At 50.1% G+C, this 15,466-nt stretch overlaps 1 protein-coding gene and 1 long non-coding RNA gene across 3 annotated transcripts; one reads left to right on the top strand and one right to left on the bottom strand.

Annotated features, from left to right (window-relative positions):
- On the top strand, window positions 1-12,218 carry Btn3a2 (butyrophilin subfamily 3 member A2). Of its 2 annotated transcripts, none has more exons than XM_027948293.2 (11): window positions 1-122; window positions 2,908-3,037; window positions 3,299-3,646; window positions 6,465-6,746; window positions 7,753-7,953; window positions 8,116-8,136; window positions 8,223-8,249; window positions 9,789-9,815; window positions 10,191-10,217; window positions 10,547-10,687; window positions 12,041-12,218. In XM_027948293.2, coding segments are annotated over exons 2-11 (1,158 nt in total). In that variant the 5' UTR covers window positions 1-122; window positions 2,908-2,955; the 3' UTR covers window positions 12,043-12,218. The 2 variants fall into 2 exon arrangements, with proteins under 2 accessions (XP_027804094.2, XP_027804093.2); XM_027948292.2 differs by having other exon boundaries at window positions 3-122; window positions 10,547-10,722.
- Window positions 12,219-13,540: 1,322 nt separating this feature from the next.
- Window positions 13,541-15,392, bottom strand: LOC139706101 (uncharacterized). Its single transcript, XR_011707814.1, has 2 exons — window positions 15,206-15,392; window positions 13,541-14,825 (listed from the first exon to the last, which is right to left on the bottom strand). It is a non-coding gene; the product is annotated as an uncharacterized lncRNA (long non-coding RNA).
- Between the last annotated feature and the right edge of the window lie 74 nt (window positions 15,393-15,466).

Genomic DNA, 15,466 nt, shown 5'->3' on the forward strand with positions numbered 1-15,466 from the left:
CTGGAGCGCAGACACCGCTGCTTCTTCCTCTTTCCTTTCTTCCAGACCCGAGGCCTAACGCCTGCGGAAAGCACGGGGCACTGCGGATTCTGGAGGCTGTGATTTTCAGACCGAGACAAGAGGTAGGTGGGGGCAGTGGAGGAGAACCAGGAAGGAGCGGGGCTGAAATGCTGGGGGCCTAAAGAGGAGCCCACAGAGACAGGACCCAGCAGCTGCGCTGCCAGAGGGGGTGTTGGCCCAGGACCTGCGGAGGCCAGGGCTGGGAGAGGGCAGGGGGCGACTGAATGAGGAGACTCCGGCTGCACCTTCTTAAGAAGGTGTGAGAGGCTGGGCGCCGCAGGGCACGCCTTAATCCCCGAAGGCCGGGAGTCTGAGACAGGAGGATCTCAGGTTCAAAGCCAGCCTCAGAAACTTAGCGAGGCCCTGAAGCTCAAATCAGATGTGTCACCTTAGGTGAGATTCTTTAGAATCTCTTAGATAAAGAGGCATGCCTCACAGGTTCCTTTATAAAGATGTTCACTATAGAATTGATCATAGTATAAAAAGTTTTAATCAACATCCAGACAGGACTGGGAAGTGGATCAACAATTCATGATCCAACCGTCGAAGAGATTTGCATTCAGGCATTAGGAATCATGTTTTTGATGAAGAGTTTTACTTATGATTTTAACATTAGATTCATACATTACACCTTATTTGGTATCTACTGTGAGTAGTGTCTATTTTTCTTTTCATTCTTAATTTCTCCAAAACCTAAAGTGTATTTTGCGGTGGGCTGCAAGCTATTGCATTGTATAAACGTGCCGTTGTTTACTTAGCCCTTAATTTATTTGCAATACTTTAAATATTTTTTTAAAATTTGTTTTAATTAGTTATACATACATAAAGTGCACTTTAAAAAATATTTTTAGTTATAAATAGACACAATGCCTTTATTTGTTTATCTTTTATGTGGTGCTGAGGATCAAATCCAGGGCCTCACATGTGCTGGGGCAAGCGCTCTACCACTGAGCCACAGCCCCAGCCCCCATAGAATGCACTTTGATATGGCATACATAATTAATTTTTTGTGATATTTAAATTGTATCCACATTTTGCTATTGTAGATGTATTTTACTGTTTGACTGCCTTAAACATAAATTTTGGGGCTGGGTGCAGTGGTGCACACCTGTAAGGAGGAATGTGAATTCAAAACCAGCCTCAGCAAAAGCAAGGCACTAAGCACCTCAATGAGACCCTGTCTATAAATAGAAAATACAACATAGGGCTGGGGATGTGGCTCAGTGGTTGAATGCCCCTGATCAGCTTCAATATCTGGTATTAAAAAAAAAACATAAGTTTCTGTTTAGTACCTAATCTTTTCTTTAAGAGTAATTTTTGTAAGTGAAATTTTGGCATCAAAGTATACAACATTTTGAGGTCCTTGCTCTATATGGCCAATATGCTGCCCAAAATATTTATGTTCCCACTAACAAAGTACATGGTTACATGGTTACCATTAGAAATTATTTTCAAAATTGATTATAATTAAAAACAAACAAACAATAAATGTCCTTACAAAAAAGAAAGAAAGAAAACTCTGAAGACTGCAGAGAATCTTTAGCTCAGGGACTAAAAAAAAAAAAAAAAAAAAAAAAAAAAATTATCCTAACCCTTCTTGCAACACAGAGTTGTTTTGAGGAACAGAAGATGTGTCGAATGCTTGTGTTTTATCTGAGGGTGCATTGGTCTTTTTCATGAGTATAACAAAATAGCTGAGCCAGGATACTTTGTAAAGAAAAGTTCATCTGGCTCACAGCCCTGAAGGTTCTGATGAGGCTTTCTTGCTGGAAGACTCCCCAGGTGGTGCAGGGCCTCACGTGGCAAGAGTGGCACCTTCTCTCTCCTTCTTCTTAAAGCCACCTGGATTCCATCATGGGAGCTCCACCCTGATGACATCATCTAACCCTCATCATTCCCCGAAGTCTCCACCTTCTAAGCACGGTAGTCAGACTAAATGTCCATAGGTCACTTCCTCACAATGGAAATGAACTTTCAACATAGGAGCCATGGAGGGGAGGGTACACTCAAACCTCGTCCAAACCTCAGCAGATGGAGCCTTCAGGCCTGGTGGGGAGAGGAGGGCCAGTAGAGATAATCAGGGATGTGCTGCCCCCCACACTTGTCTATCTCTTTTTTGGTCCCTGACAGTAGACATAGTGGGCTTGGCACATACTGGGTGCCTGGCACATATTTGTGAAATGACTGGATGAAAGCACGTGGAGCCCTGCTCCTGTGCCTAGCTCTCCTGATCAGTGGGTAGGGGTTATAGGCGGTGGTCCAGCCCTTGAAGGACTCCAGAGCCTCCCCAGGGTTAGGTCTTCTGAGCTGAAATTTGACCTTGGTGCTGGCCATGGGTTGGGTTCTAGGGCATGTGCTGCAAGCTGGGCACAGCCTCAAGCCATTTTTCCAGGACTCCCTACTGTCTCAGCTCTAGGAGAGAGGGGAGACGGGGGGTGCTAGACCTATGTCCTCATTCCTATGTGGTGTGGTCAAAGTGGAACTGAGTGGCTCTCTGGGGCTCTTCATAGGGCAGCTGGGAGAGCAAGCAGAATCAAGGCCTATTCACTGGCAAACCCACAGTGGGCACCAGTGGAAGCAGGGAGGCCTGCGAGGAGGGCCTGTCTTAATCGGAGCACGACATGGAGGTGGGCCTGACTGTAGCAAGGGAAGCCATGAGACTCTGCATGTTTTCCTGATGGGTAACACGTACATTTAACATACACACGCTGGTGATTTTCTAAGTTGGAACTGAAAGGTTAAGAGACTCCAGGGCAGGCACTTTTAACAGAGGAGGAAATTGGGTCTCAAGGCTTGAGTTAGCTCTGGGTAAGTGCAGGTTCAACGAGAATCCTGTATCTTCTCCAGGCCATGGTTTCCGCCCCTGCATCTGCCCTCTCTTGACATGCAGCCCAGATGGATACATGGCGTTCCCCAGCCTTCCCCGTGCTCTGCCTCACCTGCCTTGTCTTGGTCCAGTGGCCCACTCCTTGTGCAGGTAAGGAATGACAGATGCTCTCTCTGAGTGTCTGAAGCTAACAGTTGCCCATTAATGCCACTTAGAACTTCTGACTCCTTCTCAGACCTGGAAGTTCCATCCCATATTGAAGATTCACAAGCTATTAAGAGACAACTGCCTCAGTGAGGACTGTTCCGCTGCTAGACCTTCACCCCTGCCTTCCCTGCCTGAGCAGCGCTGGTGCTGTGGTGGCCCCCACTCTGACACCCTCTGATGGAGTTTCCTTCTTTTTCTGACCAGCTCAGTTTGCTGTGATAGGACCCTCTGGGCCCATCGTGGCTGTGGTGGGTGAAGATGCTGATCTGCCCTGTCACCTGTCCCCAGCGAAGAGCGCAGAGACCATGGAGCTGAGGTGGGTGAGGTCCAGCCTGAGGCAGGTGGTGTACGTGTACGCAGACGGTAAGCAAGTGCAAGACAGACAGATAGCCGAGTACCGAGGAAGAACCTCCATTCTGAGAGATGGCCTCGCTGCAGGGAAGGCTGCACTCCGAATACACAGAGTCAGAGCCTCTGACAATGGAAAGTACCTGTGCTATTTCCAGGATGGCGACTTCTATGAGAAAGCCATAGTGGAGCTGAAGGTGGCAGGTGAGCTACCAAGTCTTGTGCTGGGGTTGCTCCTCTGGGGTCTGGGGACAGAGGCAGTGTCCCTGATCAAGTCAGCCAGGGCTCCTGCCCAAGTCAGCCAGGGCTCCTGCCCAAGTCAGTCAGCCAGGTCTCCTGCCCAAGTCAGCCATGTCTCCTGCCCAAGTCAGCCAGGTCTCCTGCCCAAGTCAGCCAGGTCTCCTGCCCAAGTCAGCCATGTCTCCTGCCCAAGTCAGCCAGGGCTCCTGCCCAAGTCAGCCATGTCTCCTGCCCAAGTCAGCCATGTCTCCTGCCCAAGTCAGCCAGGGCTCCTGCCCAAGTCAGCCAGGGCTCCTGCCCAAGTCAGCCATGTCTCCTGCCCAAGTCAGCCAGGTCTCCTGCCCAAGTCAGCCAGGGCTCCTGCCCAAGTCAGCCATGTCTCCTGCCCAAGTCAGCCAGGTCTCCTGCCCAAGTCAGCCAGGTCTCCTGCCCAAGTCAGCCAGGTCTCCTGCCCCAAGTCAGCCAGGTCTCCTGCCCAAGTCAGCCAGGTCTACTGCCCAAGTCAGCCATGTCTCCTGCCCAAGTCAGCCAGGGCTCCTGCCCAAGTCAGCCAGAAAGTGCTCTGCTGCATCCAGCCCATCCTCCCAAGGCCCCAAGAAGACCAGGTTTCCTTGCAGAAAGGCTTCCTCCTGTGCCACAGAGCTCCCTCCTGCTTGCCACCAGGGTTCTAACTAGTGACATGGTGTCACCAGGCGGCAAAATTGCGACGTATGCAGTAGAGGGGAGAAATAAAGAATGTCCACGTGCTTCTGCCCCTTTCAATGCTTTATTCACTCAAATTACTCAATACAGTTTCACTCTATAGGTTCTTTTTTTTTTTAATTTTTTAATATTTATTTTTTAGTTATCGGCGGACACAACATCTTGTTTGTATGTGGTGCTGAGGATCGAACCCGGGCCACACACATGCCAGGCGAGCGTGCTACCGCTTGAGCCACATCCCCAGCCCACTCTATAGGTTCTTAATCAAGAAAACGACAATCCTTAATGCTGGGCACTGCCATAGACATGATTACTTCACGGCAAACAATTCTAGATTAATTCTAAGCACTGCAAAACACACTTAATCATGACAGTCTAATGACAGACATTCCCTCTGCAGGCCAAGTTCACAAGTCTCAAGCCTCAGGCTTTAAGTCCACAGATGCACACTCACTCAGACCGCGGAGACCAGGTCCGGAACCAAGGCAGGCCTTTCCTGGTGTGGAGTGGACGACCTGTTGAGGAGAGGGTTGTAGGGAGAAGCTGGGGCTCTCACCAGGGTCCAGACGAGGGGGTAGAGTTTGAGGGCAGTGAGGATCACGCAGAGGCTTAGGAATGAAGACAAGTGATGGGACGTCAGGTCCTCCTCAGGCCTCCAGCTCGAGGGCATCCTTGTTTTGGCTGCTGAATCCCGTTCATCAGCTCTATTATTTATACTAAATTTGGGGGGGTTTGACCCCCCTTTCAACCTTATCAGCTCCAGATTTCTCCATGACATCATTTACCCTGGGGACAGAAACATCTGGTCTGGTGGTCCCCACCCTGATCTCCTCATCTTTCCCTCTTATCAGCCTGCCAGGGGCTTCACTCTGTTTATCAGGGCGAGGGGAAGTGACTTGTTTGAGGCCACACTGGAGGGCTCTGTGGGTGTGCCTGGTGAGACTGCAGGTTTCAAACTGGAGTTTTTAAAATGAAGCTGCTTAGGCTCGGCCTAAGGCCATCCTCACACATGGGGACAGGGACAGGAAGGGCAAGAAATCCTCTCTTCCATGGCTGGTACAGTTGTTTGGATTAACCGTGTACCTCATGGCACTGCGGCCCCTCCAGGTCAGACTACCATGGGCCCTGGGAAGCTCACTTGTCACTATTCTCAGCCCGTGACCCCCCACCCCCACCCCTGGAATACACCTGCAGTCAAACCATCGGTGTGTATCCTTTGTTTCAGCTAAGAATACACGTCACGGGGAACTGTGGGATGCCTGGGTAAGAGGGTGCTAGAGAAAACTTAGCATGGAATTTGAGCTTGTATCCAGGGCCTGGGGCAGGGTTTACACATTCGGACCTTTGCTCTGGATGGGATGCTGTCAGGAAAATGGAAAGAAGGCTAATTTTGTGGTGGGAATCTTAATACATCTTCTCTAGACAGAAAGGACCGAGGTGGGAGTAGAGCTGACTTGTGCAGGTAAGGAGTGATCCACACCATCACCCTCCCAGCTGCAGGAGTCTCCACTGCAGACTGAGGTGTCTGGTTGTTATGGCTGGCACAATGTCCGTGCTTTTATGTTCAGACACAGTTGTGGCGTGCTTTTGTTTTTGTTAGTGTTCTGTGAAATTGCCCCTGTTCAAAGAATGCCACGCCCTGACTTCAGATTCCTGGGTCGAGGCCACTTTTCTCTTCCACAGAACAGTCCCTGGCCCTGTGGCTTCTGGTGGGGTGTGGAAAATGGGGAGCTGAAGCAAGGGGGGAGAGAGGAGAGGTCTATTCCTGGGCCTCCTCCCTGGGAGTCGCCTCAGTGGGTTGCTTTCCCTTGCCAAAGTCCCTCCCCTCTCAAGAAGCCCCTCACTGCATGACTGTCTTCCCTTAGGTCTCAAGAAAGCCCCCTGGGCTCCTCCCTCTGGGGAAACAGTCCCACAGTTACTGGCCTGGGCACTGCACTAGTCCCTGTAGTCTTCCCCTCAGGGACCTGCTTTTGTGATCTGCTCCTGAATGGAGCTCTCCTTGCCTTGTTATCTGAGTCCTACTGACACCCTCCCAGCTGCAAAAGGCTCCAAGAGTTTATTCCGGCTTCTCTCTCCACAGCACTGGGTTCTGATCTTCACATTGAAATGAAGGGTCATAAGGATGGAGGGATCCATCTGGAGTGCACATCCACCGGGTGGTTCCCCCAGCCCCAAGTAGAGTGGAGAGACGCCTCGGGGAAGCGCATCCCAGCTGCCGAAGCACCTGCAGATGCAGATGGAGCAGGCCTGTACACAGTGGCAGCCTCAGTGATTCTGAGGGGTGGCTCTGGGCCCGGGGTATCCTGTACCATCAGAAATTCCCTCCTCGGCCAGGAGAAGTCAGCCAAGGTTTCCATCGCAGGTCAGTACATGGCTTAGCCCCGGGATTCAAACTGCGCTGTGGCTGCTGAAAGACAGAGATTGCCTGAGTCTCTACTGTGAGATCTCTGCTGTTGACTTGGGTCTTTGAAGTGAACTCAATGTCCAGAGCAGGGACCCAAAGCCTTCTCCTTTGCTAGGTGGGAGCTTCTCTCTCCCAGAAAGCTGTTGATGCCATCTGCATTGACTGACCATTCCCTGCCTCTCAGAAATAGTGACAAGGCTGTGGGAATAGGGGGTGACAAAGATAAGATCCTTAAGCAGAGCCAAATGACAAAATAGAAATATATGTCATATACGATATAACTTATCACATCATAAAGGAAAATCTAACTCAAAATAGAGGGAGATTCATGACAACCTAGTAGAAAAATTAACAAAAGACATGAACCATTAGTTATCGGGAAAGGAAATAGCACTCAAAAGGATCCATAATCTCATTTACTAGACAAACAGATTGAAACTTTTTCCACTTATGAGAGTGGCCAAAAAAGAAAAGAAAATGGAAGTGGATAACACATGGGCGGTGGCAGGAATGAGGGGAGGAGGTGGCTCTCTGTTGGCTGTATACTTTGATGAGCTTGAAGTATGTACATCAGCACTGCCTCCAATTGGGGCTTCCGAGTGATATCTATCCAACTACGCATTTATTGATCCCAAATTCCCCTTCTGGGAGGTTACCTTATAGACCAGTTTGCCGGCCGAGACGGCATGTACTAGGTTATTTCTTAAGAGCATTGCGACTGCACACGGTTAGAAACAGCGCAGACTGTCGCTGGTGGGCGACATCCACGCGAGGGGCCGCGCCCCCCTGCGAAGGAAGAGGCGTTCCCGGTGCCAACCCGGGGAGCTCCGAGCTCACCTTGGCGCAGACGGCAGGTGTAGTATATGCAGGTGTAGAGAGCCCTACTTGCAGTGTGGAGGAGAAACCGTGTCCACGTGCACTTCCATTTCTACCATCCGACCACTGCTCGCTCCCTCGCTCGCAGGCCCCTTCTTCTCCAGCGCGCGGCCCTGGACCTCCGCCCTGGGGGCGACCCTGCCCATCCTGCTGCTGCTGCTCGCCGGGGCCGGCTTCTTCTCGTGGCGACAGCAGAAAGTAAACAAGGCTCTGTCCGCGGAGAAAGAGCAGGAGCGGGTGCAGAAAGAGAAGGCCCAGGAGGAAAAGGCGCAGGAGCGGAGCGCGAGAGGTGGGCGGCCCGAGGGAGTGGACGCCCCTCCCCGGCCCCGGGCTGCACCGCGGGCACCTCGTCCCATTCCGCCCCAGCGCCGGTCGCTGTAGGGTTGCTTTCCGAAAAAAAGAAAAGAAAACCCTCACCCCTAATGTTGTTGTCTCTCTGCTCATTTTCCAGAGAAGCTGCAGTACGAACTCAGTAAGTTCCGACCCCGAGATCCAGGCGCGTCTCCCCATTCCCGCCTGCCTCACGCCCCCTGGTGACCCCCTGTCTTTCCATTGCAGAGTGGAGAAGGATCCAGTACCTGGCTCGTGAGTGGCTCCTCTGACGGTTTCTGTGAATTCGAATCTTAGACGGGTTCCCTGCTAGGACACTTTCCAGCCTTTAACTCCTGCCCAGGGGCCAGGGTGGTTCTTTATGCAGGGCTGGTGAGGGAGGAAAGGGGCAGCCAGGACACACACACACACACACACGCCTGCTCCCCCACCTCTCTCTCTCTCTCTCTCTCTCTCTCTCTCACACACACACACACACACACACGCACACGCATGGGAATGAAGAGTATGAGCTGCCTTCTCAGTGCCAGGAAGCTCACTAGTTGATGGACATAAACTATAGGCTGCTCAGAAAAAAAAGAATGAATGATCCTGAGAAATAAGAAAATCAGGATAAAGAAGCAGGGAAAGTGTCTTGCGTGGACAAGAGCAGCTACAGTGGCCCAGTTCTTACAGGTTTATTCTGTTTTCAAAAATTAGTCCCTGCGGCGGAGGTTGGGGCTCAGTGGTAGAGTGCTGGCCTAGCAGACGTGAGGCACTGGGTTCCATCCTCAGCACCACATAAAAATAAAGAAATAAAGATATTGTATCCACCTAAAAAAAACTAAAAAATAAATTTAAAAAACAATTAGTCCCTGAGGGCTGGTGGGATTCCAGCTCAGGGGTAGAGCAAATGCCAGGCCCGGGGTTCAGGCACCAGCACTGCAAACAAAAAACAAAACAGAAGAGTCCTTGAAACTGTATTAAGTTTTAAAAATTCTTTTCAGAAGAAGGCAGAAAACAATACAGATCAAGGTAAGTGAATTGGGCACACATATCCACACATATCTAGACATGGTGATGCCTCCACTAAAGTACATGTGTACAAAGTGGACAGACTGGACATGTCAGGAAAGGTCCACACAGTGCCTGTGTCACCAGATGGAACCCCCAGATTACTGACAGCCCACCGTGCAGTTGAGTGCTTCTTGCTTGCAAACCTTAGAGCCTAGATGCTGGGAATCACATGCCCAGGCCAACAGTCCTGTCATCACATGCTTCCAGAGGTCCAGGGGTGTGCTCCACACCTGCTAGACCTGGTCTGAACCCACATGGACACTCCAGATGACCTTAAACTCATTATAAACCATGATAAAAACTCACTCACCTCTGCCATGACAGACCCAACCATTCCCAAATTAGAGGAAAGCGGTGGCACCCTGATTCCTGGAAGTCTCCTCTCTCCTGGAGCACTCTGGTGACAGCCTGAACCCTCACCACGCAGTCCCAGTAATGCCCTTACAGTACTGCTCCCCTTCTCCACTCATGGGCCATGGGTAAAATGTCCTGCCATGCTCAGAACTCTTTGGGCACAGAGAGTTTAAGGGCTGCCCATAGTGTGGGGGTTCCGTTTCGTGACACAGGCACAGTGAGAACCTTTCCTGATGTGGTCCAGTCCACCCACTTTGTATGTATGTACTCCTGAATCCAAGTGGAGGTGTTACCCATGTCTAGATGTGTGTGGATAGTGTGCAAGATTCCAAAGTTCAGCCACAGCAGAGCTCAGGAGACATCTCCACTTTTCTTCCTTTGCAGGTGGGGCAAAGTCTTCAACCTACGCTGGTGAGTGATCCTAAAACTGTACATTCTGGGGTGGGTGCCCTGAGCATGTAAGCCTTTATTCTTCTGTTACCACTGATGTTCCCTGTAGTTATAACTGGATCTAATCCAAAGGCTCATCTTTGGTGGGAGTACTACCTTTGCTTTCAGAGCCTATGAGAACCCTCACCTGCTGGCATGCATGCCAGCCCTTGGCAGAGCTTGGAAATGCAGCCCAGGGAATGGAAAAAGTGCTACCTCTGAGCCATCAGAGCTGTAGATGAGAGAAGGTGGACGTTGGAGAGACTCTGAAGAAAGGGAGAGAGGAAAGATTTGATGAGGACAGTTAATAGGAATATTGATCTTCTTCCTTATCTGTATCTCCATTTTCCCCCCCAGATTGGAAGGCAGCTCTCTTCCAAGCTGGTAAGTAAGTTACTGTATTTTTCCTAGGACAACAACATAAGGGACTATATTCCCTTTTTCTTTTCTAACTCTTGATATTTGAGGAAGTAAATTCCACTTAAGTAGGAGAGTGTTGGGTGGGCAACTTCAGTTCCCATCTGACCTTCATTTTGCGGGACCCAAGACCCCTGGGGCTTTTCCTCATGATGTCAGCTAGAGTGACATTAGGGCAGACAAGGGATGGTGGATTGTAGACTCAGACCTCCTCAAGGCCCAGATCTTGAACGCTGAGGCTCTGAGGACCAGGAAAAATGGCTGACCCCACAGACACACCCTTCAACTCTCTGCAGCGGACGTGGTCCTGGATCCTGACACAGCAAACCCCATCCTCCTTGTTTCTGAAGACAAGAGGAGTCTGCAGCGGGCAAAGGAGCGACAGGACCTGCCAAACAACCCTGAGAGATTTGATTGGCATTACTGTGTGCTTGGCTGTGAGAACTTCACGTCGGGGAGACACTACTGGGAGGTGGAAGTGGGGGACAGGAAAGAGTGGCATGTCGGGGTGTGTGGGGAAAAGGTTGAGAAGAAATGTTGGGTTAAAATGACACCTGAGAATGGGTTCTGGACCATGGGGTTGTCTGATGAGCATAACTATCGGGCTCTCACTGAACCCAGGACCAAGCTGACCCTCTGTGAGCCCCCCAGCAGGGTGGGGGTTTTCCTGGACTATGAGATGGGGGAGGTGTCATTCTATAATGCAGTGGATGGATCTCACATCTACACCTTCCCTCAGTCCACCTTCTCTGGGCCTCTGTGGCCTGTTTTTAGAATTTTGACTTTGGAGCCTACTGCCCTGACCATTTGCCCAGTGCTGAAAGGAACGGAAAGGCCCCTTGTTTCTGACCTAGCACCTGACCTTTCCCCAGTGACCTCATCCTTAGCAAACGGGAGGGAGGAGCCCCAGGCTGAGGTCAGGGCCCCTCTTCTCCCCCATAGCAATCCACTGCAGCTGTAAAGCTACCTGCACGCGCTGCGCCAAGCACTTTACTGACCTCTGTTCAGCTGTTCTGTGAGACAATTCCTCTAGTTCATTGCCACTTTACTGACCCTCTTGTATCAATCAGGCAAATTTTATGTAGAAAAGAGAATAGATTTTCCAAAGATACCATGGCTCGTGAACAAAGAGCTGGAACTTGAACAATAACTGTTATGGAGAACTTGAGACGGGTCCCCTGCTCTGAGATAGCTGCCTTAGGCGGATCTCATTCACTTAATTTTCAAACAACCCTGTGAAATATTCTCAATTTGAAGTTGAGGCAAGACAAAGTTAAGTCACAGATAATTCAAGCAGTATGTTGTGCAATAAGAGGTGCTCAGCTTCTGTCCCCTACCACCCACCTGTTCCTCCCTTTCAGCCAGATTATCCCCATGGGAAGGGCCCAGGTGCAACCCTGAGGTCCTTCTCCATGGAAATCCCAGATCAGGATCATTGACCATGGTGTGGAGGCCACACACTGATTTGTTTCTCCCCAGCACTTTTTGGGTGGCTCTGCTAGGTGATTTGGCCCTGAGAATAAATTCATAGTACAAGCTGGATCACACAAGGCTGAGAGACACACCCTTAATAATGAGGCATAGATGGCACACGCTGAAATGCTATGCATGATCACGGAGCCAAAGAGCTGGAATTTGAACAATAACTGTTATGGAGAGTTAACTGTTATGGAGAACTAAACTCTCTACGCTAGAGGTCTCTGGGAACCACAGCTAAGAGATTGTCCACGAAACAAAAATTAGGGTAGGAGAAACCAGAAGAGTTTCAAGGGTTTTTCTCTGAACTGTAGAGTCCATCTCCAGGAAAGGGGCATGCATCCTGGCTTCCTGAGGGACCAACATTCTTCTAACCGGTGAGCGCCAAAGAGGAGCTGCTCTGAACGTCACTGCTACTGCTCACCACTGTCCCCTCTGCCTGGCTTGTGGTCCTAGGGTTCTAGTTGTTCAATAAATTCATCAGTATTCTCATCTGTCTGCATTCTGGCAGGTCTCACCATCTGGTCCACACACCCCACCTACTCTCCGGCTCCTCATTTGCTTCATTGCATCACATGCACACAACCTTGTTGTCTTGGTTTTCTCTTGCTGCCAAAATTCATTACCACAAGCTGGGAGACCTAACACAACTTCATCACCTCACAGTTCTGCAGTCAGAGGACATTACTGGGGGTGGATGTCATGTAGTGTATTTTTATTTGGGAATGGATCAGAAATCACGAATGCAGAAATAAAGTTTGACAGAAAGGAGAAAGCCAATTAAGTGAGAAACAATTTGAAGGATTCCTTAAAAAGTCAGTTACTGTATGCTCAACTGAGCTCAGTTTCCCTGGGACTTTCTAAGAAACCATGTGAAATTGTGGGGTAGACCTCAGAATCTTTCTAAGGGATTGGGATCCTGGAATATTTATCCATACTTCCTGTCCTCCTTTGCTTGAATAGGTTGAAGTTTGCCCCTGGGGCTGTTAATTTTGCTGCACTTTTAGGTTGAGCTATGTATCTGCAAAAAGAGAAAACAACACCAGCACTGGAGAAAGCTTTGGGCAGAGGACAGGCAGGCACCTGAGGTCAGCAGTTGCTATCCTTGCAGAAAAATGTCTGCTTCAGGTCGTGGTGAACTGAGATGGGCCAAGAGGATGAGATGGCCTCAACAGCACCAGTTCATACAGCTCTGCCTCTGAGAGTGTAGCAAATGCCTTCTAAGGCTGGTCTGCCCTTCCCCAGCCCCATAGTGAGGGATGCCTCTGCCCAATCCATCTAGCAGTAGTGCCCTCCTGTTTTCCAATACCTGTTCATATCACATGGCCCTCCTGCTCTAGCATATGGCCTGAATCTGGGGTGCTTATCTGGGGTAGGCAAGACTAGAGGACCTCCATGTGAACATGTAAACTGCTTCACCTGTAGCAGGCATGAGGAGCTGTGGGAAGACTTTGTCTATGGTGATACAGAAAGAGAAGGAAAGTAGACTGCAGGGAGAGAAAACTGAGGCAGAGAGAAGGCTTCAAGGAAAAAAAAAGTTTGTGCAACTTTTCCAACTTTGCTATCATTCCTACTGTGTGTTCTGTGACATTTATTCTCTTGAGACAAAGTAGATATATTGTTGTAGCCCTAAAAACGAGCACTTTGCACAACCATTTTATCCTGCTCATTGATTCTGAGTCAGAAATCTGGGGTCTGAATAGGGTAAAGTAGGAATGTTTTTTTCTGCATGTCCAGATGTGTCCAGATGTCTAGGACTCAACTGGGGAGACTCCCTGGAAGGAGGCGACTTAAAAGAAGAGATTTACCCAAACTGCTTTCAAAGATGAGTTTATTGAAGTTCAAAAGCAGATCCTTGGTCACTCTGAGTCATGGTTCTTCCAGGACTGGCATGTACACCAGGTCCCTGTGGTGTACATATGGTGTACTGGCATGGCGAGCTGTAGCAGGGCACCCTTCTGTGGTTATCCCTCCCAAGAATGACTGGATCTGGGTGTCGGCATCCAGGGCAGCAACCCCAGTGGGATTTGATTTCCTGCTCAGAGACTTCATGGTCAAGGGGCCACCTTCCAGCTCAAGACAGAATTGTCTCCTTTGGCTCCGGTCACCTACCGCAGGGGTTGATGCCTGATTCCATCAGATGCTTCTGGCACAAGCTGCCTCAAGCCCCAGGCCTCATTTCTTCAGATGAAAGCTGTGACTGGCAGGCTTTTATACCCCCACAGCCCCCTCCTCTGTTACTTGCCAAGAGCAACCCAGTCCTGAATGGGACCATTCAATACTGTTTTCACTCATTAGTTGTTGAACTCAGAGTCCATTTCTAAGTACAAATCAGAAGCATCAGGCAATTCATGAGTCTGCTGAATTTGAAAGAGATGATCAGTATAATATAAAAAGCAGTTCTCAGGGCCTTCTGGAACTTGTTCGCATCAAAGATCTCCTCTGCAAAGCAGAGAAGGAAACAGTTCTGCTAACTACTTCTAGGTAACTCCTATGATTCCTGTTAGCTGACAAAGGACTCTTGGAACTCCAGTGGCCTGATTGTGCTGCCATCTCCATCTTGGTCTCTGGGGTCAGATGGGTCTAGTAATTGAGTCATGCTGTCAAGGAAATGACCTTGCACTTAACTTTCTCCCTTATGCATTGCACAATGACCACTGCAACGCTTAGAGCTGGACACTGTAAGGAGAGAGGAATCACATCGTGGGGATATCTGTCCTGAGGAGCAGGTAGTTCAGGCAAGATACAGAGGATGTGTAAATAGCAACACCACAGGACAGAATGTAGGGATGTAGAAAGCTCTCAGTGTCAGAGGAGGCTGAGAACCGCTCAAGCTGGGAACATTAGGAGGTGCCCTTGGGAGAGGTATACATGAAGGCTGGACAAGAGGGAAAACTGACGGGAAGGGATGGCTGCCTGTGGGAGCCATTTATGCCAAGGCAAGTGTGGAGCCATTATTAGTGTGTGAATTGCAAAGTTTTTAATTGGATCAAAAGGAGATCAGAGGCCTCCTGGACAGGCATTCCAGGGCTTGAAAGGCACGTTGGAAACTCGCTGGGTGCGGTTATTCTGCATCTATGCAAGGACGCGCTTGAGGGTCTGTGGAGACATGGGAAAGGAGAGAAAAAGTAGGTGTCGGACCGGGTTGACCCAATCCCGGGCACATGACGAGGCATAACTGTTCACTGCCGTGGTCCTCCCAGATGGACCCCACCCCCCCCAGGGGGTTTTGCACTCTCGCTGTATCCTCAGAAGCTCTTACCCAATATTTTTGGTTTTGGCCAATAGTTTTTAAATGGGCAAGGTCTTCATAGGACCACAGCCCCTGCTGTCGCCCTCCTAGCCCACGCCCACTTCGCACAACTCCTCTGCGCCAGCCTCCAGCCTGGCCCCGGAAAGAGGCCCTCCAGCTGTGGGGAGAGGCTGCTCCTCCCCCCCCCCCACCCCCGTTGCCGTCCACAGTCTCAACCTCCACTCACACTTCCACAGAGGCCTCTCCCGTGGCCAGCAGCCACAACGCGCGTGGAATCTCAAGTTTGCAAGAAACCGAAGAGCAGTATTCTGTTTCTTACGAGAAAAACGAAAATTAAAAGGTCCAATGCTCTCAAAAAGCCTTTCTTGCAGATTTCCCCTCCTCGAACTGTTTCCGTGTAGTCCACCCAGCAGCTGGTGACACAAAGGGGCGGGACACCGCCGCCGGCCAATCCTGGACCTGAACCACCGGTCGGAAATCCCGGGGC

Source organism: Marmota flaviventris, chromosome 6 (assembly GCF_047511675.1).
Source record: "Marmota flaviventris isolate mMarFla1 chromosome 6, mMarFla1.hap1, whole genome shotgun sequence".
Taxonomy (NCBI): domain Eukaryota; kingdom Metazoa; phylum Chordata; class Mammalia; order Rodentia; family Sciuridae; genus Marmota; species Marmota flaviventris.